The sequence below is a fragment of the Mustela putorius genome, unplaced genomic scaffold (genome assembly GCF_011764305.1).
Source record: "Mustela putorius furo isolate JIRA1106 unplaced genomic scaffold, ASM1176430v1.1 tig00000992_pilon_pilon_pilon, whole genome shotgun sequence".
NCBI classification, from domain to species: Eukaryota; Metazoa; Chordata; class Mammalia; order Carnivora; family Mustelidae; genus Mustela; species Mustela putorius.
In genome coordinates this window covers 2665115-2675627 of record NW_025421526.1, presented here as the reverse complement: position 1 = coordinate 2675627, position 10513 = coordinate 2665115, and the positions used below count along the sequence as shown (strand labels likewise).

Here is a 10513-nt window from a genome sequence, read left to right as displayed (position 1 = left end):
TAAACAAATAAATAAAATCTTTTAAAAAAATAAATAAAGTAACTGAATGTACTGTCCTTTAATATAAAGACAATGCTACTGACTTTAATGTCCTTTGAGAGATTTTATCAGTAAAGAGTTGTATTACATCATCATACTGGACCAGGTTGTTAATTTTCTAGTCAATGACTTGCTTTCTTCAGAAAATAGGGGGTAAGGATAAAAATCTAAACTGTGAAAAGAGTTCTTATTTTAATCCTAACTTAAGGTGACCTCAATTTTGGGAAATTCCATAAGTAATTTTTTTTTTTTTTTTTTAAGAATTGTGATCATAGGGTATTCCTTTATGATCACCCACTTGGAGATAGAAAATATAATTTATGTGAGGGAACATATAGAAACAGCCAATATTTTTAAAAAACTGTATTCTTTGCTGTTGAGGTATAGCTTTGATAGAATTGGTTTTTTAATATTATTTAGAGAGGGCGCCTGGGTGGCTCAGTGGGTTAAAGCCTCTGCCTTCAGCTCAGGTCATGATCTCAGGGTCCTGGGATCGAGCCCCGCATCGGGCTCTCTGCTCAGTGAGGAGCCTGCTTCCCTTCCTCTCTCTCTGCCTGCCTCTCTGCCTGCTTGTGATCTCTGTCTGTCAAATAAATAAATAAAATCTTTAAAAATATGTGTATATATTATTTAGAAGAAACTTAGTTTATGAACTTACACTTTTCATTTGAATTTGTGTTCTGTATCATGTGAACCTAAATTCATAGAGAAGTAATATAAGTATTTCCTGTGTGTCTCATAGTCAGAGTGCATTCAAACCATGGAAGGAGATTGACCAAAAATTGTTCCCTCATCACAAATATTTTAAAATGGGGTATCTGTAATCTATGCTCTTAAAATTTTTAAGTATCGAAATTGCTACAGGTGTTACAAGCACACATGTCAAAACTGAATTCATGCTATAAATAAGAGAAACTACAGTTAAAGAAAATGAGCAGTTTGGGGACGCGTTCCGTGTCTGTAGGCCTTTTGTACTTGGCAGTGAGGGAGGAGGGAGGGAAGAGACAGGAGGAGGGAAAGGATAAGGAAGGGAGCAGCACTGAACTCTGTGTGGGCAGACGCGGACCAGTTAGCTCATGGTACAGGTAAAAGGCAGACGATTTGCTGAAATCCTCTGTATCTTGAGGCGTATCTCGTATTTTATTTATTAACTTTTTAAAGATTTGTTTTTATTATTCACTTGACAGAGAGAGGACACAAATAGGCAGAGAAGCAGGCAGAGGAAGAGGAGGAAGCAGGCTCTCCACCGAGCCAGGAGCCCAAAGCAGGGCTCGATCCCAGGATCCTGGCATCATGACCTGAGCCGAAGGCAGCCACCTAACTGAGCCATCCAGGCACCCCACTCATATATAATTTTTTAAAAACGGGGATGCCTGGGTGGCTCAGTCGTTAAGCGTCTGCCTTCAGCTCAGGTCATGATCATGGCGTACTGGGATGGAGCCCCACATTGGGCTCCCTGCTTGGTGAGGAGCCTGCTTCTCCCTCTCCCACTCCTCCTACTTGTGTTCCTTCTCTTGCTGTGTCTCTCTCTGTCAAATAAATAAAATTTAAAAAAATGAAAAAAAAAAGAAAAAAATGCAGGGTAATAAAAGTAATCTTAACAGGAGGACTGTACTTCAGGAAAAGTACTATAAGTTTTGGGCATAGTAGGATGGCCTTGATAGGCCAAGAAACTCAGGAATTCTTATATTATTGAATTCAAAGAATCCCTGATACTCAGCTCTGAAGGTGTTCTTAGAATATAGTCTTCAGTCCATCAGAAGCCAGTTCCAAAGCTCAAAGTTTGTTGTCTAGAGGGTTTTGTTTTGTTTTACATCTACAGAAGCTTAATATTTCCACTAATATGAACTCTTGTCCTTAGCCGTGCTGAATAAATGACTCATTTCTTATCACTTGAATTACTTTTCCCTTCGTAGTATGGAATAAACCTCCCTCCCCCCAATATTCCTATATTAGAGCACCTACCAGAAGTAGAATTAAATTTGAAGGTGAGAGAGGTCTCCTACTGTCCAGTGGCCAAAAGCCTAGGCTTTAGACTCTGGTGCGTGGAAAGCCCTGCCTGTGGCTGCCATCACCTCCATCTTACTGTGTTAAGGGGTGGGAGAAAGGAACGGCGGGCAGTTCTTACGCTCAGTGCAGCCGGAGCCAAGTGGTCAGAGAAAAATGAGGGCTTTAAAGGCTACAGTGAAGCCCAGCTTGATTTTATATCAAACCTACCTGCTGCAGTAAAATAGAAGCAGACCTACTGCAAAACTTGGGCCCACTGGAAACAGTGCTCATTGGGCAAAGACATCATGTGATTCTGAGCCACAGAGTGTCACACTTTCTAGCTGTAAACCAAAAATACTTGTAAGTATGGGGAATGGTCAACACTGGTAGCCACAGTGTTTAGCCAGACTTTTGTACTTGGTGAGCAGTGATTTCAGATTTTTTAAGTCTTTTTTAAAAGTATACATTTCTACATTTGGGGTTTTAAAAGCCTTGTGCCTTTGTAGTATTTATCATTAACTATCTCAAGGTGCTACAGTGCATGTTAACAGGTGGGCTCTTTTGAATCAGGCCTCTTTAGCCCAGCATACTGATTTTAAAATGTTTCTGACACTTGATATAGAGATACTAATTATGCCACTTGTGTCCGTTGCTGTATTTTAATAGTGTTAAATGCAGGAAAATTTTATTTAATTCTATTTAATAAAATATTAATTCTATTGAATAAATTCTATTTATTTTTGAAACTATGAGTCTGACCTGATGTTAAACTTTGGTAAACAGGCTAGAGAAAATCTGTGAAGTATCATTATCAAGAACTTCCATTCAAAATGTTAATACTCAGTTTTTTATATTCTACTAGAATTAGATTAAAATTAAAAGTAAAAAATGGGGGGGCACCTGGCTGGCCCAGTCAGGAGAGCATGTGACTCTTGATCTTGGGTTTGTGACTTTGAGCCCCACGTTGACTGTAGAGATTACTTAAAAATACAATCTTTTAAGAAAAGTGAAGGATTTGAAAAGATTGCTCAGGAATTCTTTCCTACTTTCATATTAATGGTTTTATTAGCCTTCTGTAGACTCTGGGTTAGCTTTCTGTACGTGTTTCCCAAGTTGGCTCAAAAACACTATTCTTGGTCTTGAAACTTCTGTGATATCTGATGAAATTGCAGATGAAAAGGAAAAAATATTGTGAGAAACAGGGGCCTTTTTTGTTGCTCTGAAGAGTCCCATGAAGTTGGTTACAGGAGGTATTAAAGTCAAAGAATCTCTTGGTTGAATTTTAGGTTTTAGTTTTCTTCGGTGCTCTTTCCCTGAAAATTAGAGAGCCACAAGTAAATGTCTTTCTGAAGCCCAAGAGCCCTAGATATAGTCCCATTGCCTTTGGTTCTGTATAGTTGTATTTTCTTCAAATCACTAAAACATACGAAGAGAATGGATCCATAACTTCCAGACTTTTAGATGTCAGAGAGCAAAAATTTGTGGGGCTAATATGTGGTTGTCAACTTTTTATTATGCCAAGTTGAGACTAATAAAAGAACAAATGGCAAGGTCATCTGTAAAAGTGGGGATATCGTAACACCCAAAAGAAAGTGTAAAAGGTACTATCTCAAAATGACATGTTTTATATTGAATGAAACTAACTTTTTCAGAAACTTGCTATATTGTCCTTATTTTTTCTTATGTTACCATAAACCTATGAAAACATTATACCATTAGTGGTACACAGATTGCTATTTAGAAACCAATATTAAAAAACAAAACAAGAAAACAGTATTAAAGAAAAAAATGGGACTGACTTTATTTCTTTGTGTAAATTAACTCTGACGGGATGCCTGGGCGGCTCAGTGGGCGGCTCTGCATTTGGCTCAGGTCATGATCTCAGGGTCCTGGGATCGAGCCCCGAGTCAGGCTCTCTGCTCAGCAGGAAGCCTGCTCCCTCCACCCACCGCCTGCCTCTCTGCCTACTTGGGATCTCTCTCTCTCTCTCTCTCTCTGTCAAACAAATAAATAAAATCTTGTTTAAGAATAGATAAATTATCTCTGACACTAAAGAAACTATACAAAAAATATTCTACTCATAACATTCATATATATAGCCTCCCACACAAACCTAGCTTTCCTCAGAGACTCCCTGAATGCGTGAACTTCTCTCCCTTTTTTCACTCCCTTTCCATATGTGACTCTTAACACAGCTCCTGGCTTTGGAATGGTTCTATCCTTGGTTTGGGCGATAGGATAATATACCGAGTAAGACTGATACTGGTCCTACACTAAACACACGTGAATAAGCACTAAGCATATAAATTAAGTCAAAAAATAATTTACTTTCCCTATTACATGTCCGATAGGAATTGATGTGTAACCTTAAAAGGTCTGGACTCTGATCTTGCAGGCCTAAAATCACCCAACCAACATCTACCAAATACGTATAAAACAGTAGTGTATCTGTGGAACAAATGTGGTCTCTACCTTAAGAACTTACAGACAAGGTGTACATGGAACAACAGAATAACAAGATCGTAATTTAAGCCACACTTACATGTTTCAGTAATGACCTATTTCTATGCATGGCTTATAAGAAAAAACAAAGTAAGAGGGATTTCTGACAAGTGATATGGTAGGGAAGGCCTTAAAAGAAATGATTACCATAGTCTTTTAAATAGGAAGATATTTTAAGTATACAGAATGGCAAAAGCAGAGTTTACAGGTAAATTTTTGGGGAGTAGCCTCTACACTTTGAATTTTTAGAAATGAAACACAGAACTGTAAGGTGTCAGGGCTAGACATTACCTCAGAGACCAAAGAAAAATCAATTACCTTTTTTAAAGACAGGAATTATGGATGGTCCTCCATTTTTCTCTAGACTAAAAGGAAAACATGTTGATCACAAAAATTTTCAAAGCAATGATTTACCAATGTTTCAAGCCAAAGAATAATAAGGTGTACCTAGTTAATATGGTGTGTGTCTTGAGGGTTGGGGTGGGTGGCTTTTAAAAGCAGTATTATTTTAAATCATCATCCTGTACACATAACATAACAGTTACAGAATTACCCTGGTAATAAAATTTAAGTCTCGCTTAAAGTTAATATATTAAAGGTGGTTATCTCAAATGTATAGCTGGTTAATTTGATGAGGAACATTTGCTGTTGGCCATCTTAGTGAGGCGTAGACTTCAGTCTGTCCATATGCGACCTTCGTGGCCAAAGGGTAGCATGAAACTAGCTGACATTTCAGCTGAATGCTTTCATACAGGGTCAGTTAACACCAGGAAAATTATGTCTCTGTCCATACTTCAAAATTTGCGTATCCAGGGACCCTAATCTGCTGTTCTGGGAGCTGCGTAGGGGCATGGGAAGAGAGAAACAGTATATAGGCCGAGAACATGCTGTTGTGACCCCAACCACAGTCAGCATACTTGCCAGTAGCGGGATCAAGGAACATTTGGCGGCGGAAGGGTATTGGTATCCATGCCAAAGTTTCCAAACATGTCTCGGTGATATTTTAGCACATTTCCCATAGTTTCATTTAATCGATGAATGGTTATGAAAATTAAAATTAAATTATGTAAATACTCTATGAGTTCATAGTACTACTAGTTATGGGAGTAATTATTATTTACTTAACCATTCCGCCTCACCTGTAACCATTCTTATAAATGTGGTGAGCACTGGTCACTGCTTACAGTCCTAGAAGTTGAGTGTTCACAATTCCAGGGGCTGCCATTCCCTCTGGCCACTGTAGCTTTGTATAGTTAGTACACCTGTTCTCCAGCAGAGGACAGTAATGCGTCCTGAGGAAGGGGTATCTCTCTAATTCCTGAAAACTTGCCACTCGGGCTAGTTGTGGGAGTAATTGTGTAAAATAATACTTCCCGTTATTTATCCTAAATTAATTTTTTGAACCAATAAATATTTTTTAACACTGTCAGTTACAGGAATTTAGATTAACCTGTCTCATCATATAAAATTGGGTAAACAGTTTTGCGTCTTTGGGTTTTCCAAGAATTAAAATGAAGATGTACTCATTTTTCTCCATTCTGAAAATTGATTTACAGAACCACAATACAATATTGGATCCTATTCTCTACTATTATCGTAGAGTTAATACTGTATCTTGAGTAGTTCTGTTTCCAACACAAATAGTGCAATTGCGGAGAAAACTTGTAATTCAGCTACATCGACTACAGAAAAGATGCCCATTCTAAGCAGATTCTCCTCTTTGTTTGCAGAAACTTAAGCTCTGATGAAACTCCAGCACTGAAGCAAAATCCTGTGGATAAATTAATGCCCATCAGCCTTCGCCATAACTGCAGGCACTGTGTCTGATTTAGCCCTGTTTCTACCCGGGAGTCTGGCCTAGCTTTGAATGAAATTCAAAGGTCTTTTAAACCTGTTTTGATGATGCCAAAGTCAGGTGGTATTCCTGGTTGGCTCAGGACTCTCAAGTAATATCCCAGAAGTGGTTTTCCAGATCAGACTTGGAAGCGACCAGAACCCCAGAAAGTTTTTCTGAAACATGAATAACTTGGCCAAATGGGATCCCCAAGATTGCCTCCACAGGTAGTTTTGCTGCTAAATCAGAAGTAAAACGGGCTTTGGTAGTGGACATTCAGGGTGAGTTTTCTCTCTCGGTATTCAGTCCCAGCAGGAATAGTTCCCCTTGCTGGATCTCCCTTAAGCTTTCTGACAAGTTCCTCTATGGCTCATCTCACTACTGCAACATCACAGACACAGGCACAATACCTTAAGGAAGGAAGTCCCACTCGCTGCTGCAGCTGAAATTCCTTTAAAAAAGCTGGGTTGATACTTGCATCTCTGTTGATATTATTTGTTATACGGAGGAACTGGTTAGGCTTATTTCTGCATTCCTTTAGTAGGATGCGGAAAGCATTCGCGTTGTAGGTTAAGTAGCCGAGAGCACAGGAGCAAGCTGTGCGAACCTAAATGAAGAAGCAATTCAATCCCTTCATTGAGCTTTATTCTTAAAATATCTAACAAACTGTTCTCACTAAACAGTTCATTAGTCTCTGTAGCTATGCCTAGCAAACATGGATGTCCACCCACGGCAATCTACAGAGGGAAGCAGAACAGCCATATTTTTCGAGAAAGCTGTCAACTGCCATTGGTTTCTAGTACTTGTTCTCAGTCCTGACTGTGTTTTAGAATCACCAGCAGTTAAAAAAGAAAAAAGAAAAAAAGCCCACCAACTGTCTTGGGGTTAGAATCTAGGCATTCACACGGTGCCAGAGGCGACTCTAATATGCAGCAGACTAAGAACCATTGAGTTGGAACTAAGGGTCTCAGTCTTGATTGTGCATTGGAATCCCCTTGATAGTTACTAAAATTGCTCAGTGCCTGGGTTCCACCCCTAGAAACTCTTAATTATTTTGGCTGCAGCCTGGATGCTGGAATTTTTCAAAACTGCTGTTGATTATAATAGGAGACCAGGCAAGAGACTAGAGGATAAAAATAAGATAAAAAAAAAAAAAAAAAAAGAAAAACAACAAAAAAACCTCCATACACTCAAGAAAGCAATTTAGTTTTCCACTGGCAAAAACTAATTAACAGTCACAGGACTGCAGAAAAAGATATCCTCTGCCTGTGACCCGGAAGTAATCAGGTTGTTCATAAGATTAAAGTATATTCCTGGGAAGTTCTTAGAAAATCTGTTAGTGGTGGCCTAAGAAATGTCATAGAATGAACATAAGCCAGAGTTGATATTCTAGTTTCTACACTGGCATGTGACTGCTGCATGTGCCCGTATATCTTCCATACCTTGAACCGTGGCTCTCAGTGTACGGTCCCGATACCATTTCTAACCAGCTTCTAGGAGCTGATTAGAAACGCCCATTTTAGGGCCTAAACCAGATGTATTCAGTAAGAAATGCTGGGAATAGAGCCCAGGAATCTATGGTGTAACAGATTCCCGTGATTTCTGCATACCCTGAAGTTGGAGAAACACTGCCTCACACCTGGGGAGGGGGCGGGGGAGTCTCAGAAGCAGACCAGGACTCTGGCCTTCTTCATACTGTTGGCTCTGATCCTGCTTGGCAGATAAAACTGTCCAGTGGATCCCACTTTCACGCATTCCAAATAATCGTAGAAATGACTTAGATCACAAAAACTGCTTAGTTACTAAGTTAATAAGTTAGTCACCGGTTTTTGTGAGATATTTTATAAATATTTTAATTACAAACTTCTCTATCATCAGTGTACTTATTTGTATATTGAATCTTAAGTACTGATGTTAAAACAAAAATGCACATTTTGTAGGAACCACCATTATGGATGGCAGATGTGGTACTAGAAAAATTAATTTTGAGTCAGTAACATGAACTATTATATAACATAGTCAGCCTGTAGAGAAAGTAGCACACAATTACATTTTTAGAATATTCGCAATTACATTTTTAGAATATTCGATTATACAATTGGTTTTGTTTTTACCTCTTCTTTTCCAGAATACAAATGATAGCAGAGCTGTTGGATTGTCCCTAATGTGGTAAATGCTTCTAGAATAGCAGCTCTAGAATGAGCCAGGCTAGCTATTAAATTCCCTGAAAATTAAACAAGAAAAAAAGTTTGTGTTATTTAATGTATATAAACTGATCGACTGTACTTCTGTTCAGTTGCACAGATTATTAAAAGGGTTGAGTCACAAGACATCTCTAATGAAGGACTGAGAAAAAGCATGTATGTATGAAATGTGGAGTTCCTTCCCCAAAATTATGATTTGGTTTTCTGTCTGTCACCAACAGTAAAAGTTAATTCGCTTTATTTAAAAGTAGGGAGTTTTGAAAATCGGAGTTTTTCTTTCCTGTGGCTTCAGAATATATTCTGTTTTGAGCTTTTGTGTTTTTTTAATGACCGTGAACATAATGTTTGAACTACCATAAAAAAAATTAAGTTTGTCCTTTTTGCAATTCAGATCACTTTGAGTTAAGAGCTTAATGGTATTTTGAACCCAAACAATGTATTACTTAAATTTAAAATTGTTGATGTTTTTGCCATAAAAAGAAATGTTTGGAGATTGAAAATAATAAAGTAATTAGGTAATTAAATAAATCTGCAACTACCAATTTAAAACTCATTCAAATATGTGTTTCATTTTTAGAGGTTTCATGTGATATTTTTTCATAGTATTGTTGCTGTGGTGGAATAAGCGCATCACAGACTGTAAAATATAAATGTGGATGGATGCTCTGTTGAGGTATTCACTTGGGTTTTGTTCTTGTATTTTTTTTTTTGCATTCTTTATAAACCAAGACATTTGTATTTATTGTTTCAGGATGGGGAGGGATGGCTTATGTGGCTTAAAGCAAAAAATGTCTAAAAATAACCTTTTTTTTTTCAGGCGTATATTTTTAAAAGCCTGTGAACATAGAAGGCACTGTTGTAGGGGAAAGGGAGCGAGGCAGAGAGGGTTCTTTAAAGATGGGGAGTAGGGGACGGGGACGGGGCGGAGGCAGGCAGAGGATCCCAGACCAGGGAGTCCACACCAGGGGCAGGAGCTGCATGTGGAGCGCGGTTCTGTGGTGGACACAGGAAAACTGGACCCTTGGCAACAGAAATCTAGTATTTGTGAAACTTCTGTACCTCTGGAGCCATGTGTGGGAACCTTGTCAACTTAGACATCCGGGACAACATTTATTTTACATTATATCTGAGGCCCAAATATCCTGCTTTGCTTGGGATACCCCAGACAGGCACGTGACTCTGGAGATGCATGTGACTGTGATGCCGGAGGGCAAAGAAAGCCCAGAAATTTTTGAGATTCAGTTCCAACAAGCCTGAGAAAATTAATATTTGAAGGATAGTATAACATAGTATTTCTTGCACACAAGAGTTTGTGCAGTAAAATTTAAAACCACGATGATTGTTTTTCAGAGTCATAGAGTTACTATGACTTGAAGAGTGCTATTTAAATAAGAATGTATTTAATAATTTAAACATTTTTTTTCCTAACTCGTTTCCATCAGAAAGTTTTCATTTGCGTGAATTTTCCTTCCATGCCAAGTAAAAATATAAGTGTAGCAGTAAGTGTAACTTCCTTTGCCACCTTCAGTGACCCATCTCAGTTAAAAAAAACAAAGACCTTATGGGGTGCCTGGGTGGCTCAGTGGGTTAAAGCCTCTGCCTTTGGCTCGGGTCATGATCCCAGGGTCCTGGGATCGAGCCCCGCATTGGGCTCTCTGCTCGGCAGGGAGCCTGCTTCCTCCTCTCTCTCTGCCTGCCTCTCTGCCTCCTTGTGATCTCTGTCTGTCAAATAAATAAAATCACAAAAACAAAACAAAGACCTTGTTTATTTTTCGGTAGTAGTCACTTCATGTGGTCGTCATTCTGATACTGTTTCATGTTGTGTTGACAGTGATATATCAAGTCAATCACCTTATTATTCATTTCGAAAATTAGCTCTAGAGTAGATAGAGTTACACGGTTAGCATTAAGTGTGCCAAGAACTCTATTGGACTATTTTGCTTTG

The 10513-nt window shown here is 38.6% G+C and overlaps 1 protein-coding gene across 4 annotated transcripts in view; it reads right to left on the bottom strand.

Moving 5' to 3' along the window:
- Nucleotides 1-3080: 3080 nt before the first annotated feature.
- The window catches only part of ANKAR (ankyrin and armadillo repeat containing), a 66582-nt gene continuing 59149 nt past the window's right edge, over nt 3081-10513 (bottom strand). For all 4 annotated transcript variants that reach the window (XM_045086470.1, XM_045086469.1, XM_045086471.1 and 1 more), the window contains 4 exons: nt 8479-8588; nt 6775-6971; nt 4849-4895; nt 3081-3341 (listed from right to left, as the gene is read on the bottom strand). In XM_045086470.1, coding sequence (XP_044942405.1) covers nt 3094-3341; nt 4849-4895; nt 6775-6971; nt 8479-8588 — 602 coding nt within the window. In that variant the 3' untranslated portion in view covers nt 3081-3093. The remainder of the gene's footprint in view (nt 3342-4848; nt 4896-6774; nt 6972-8478; nt 8589-10513) is intronic.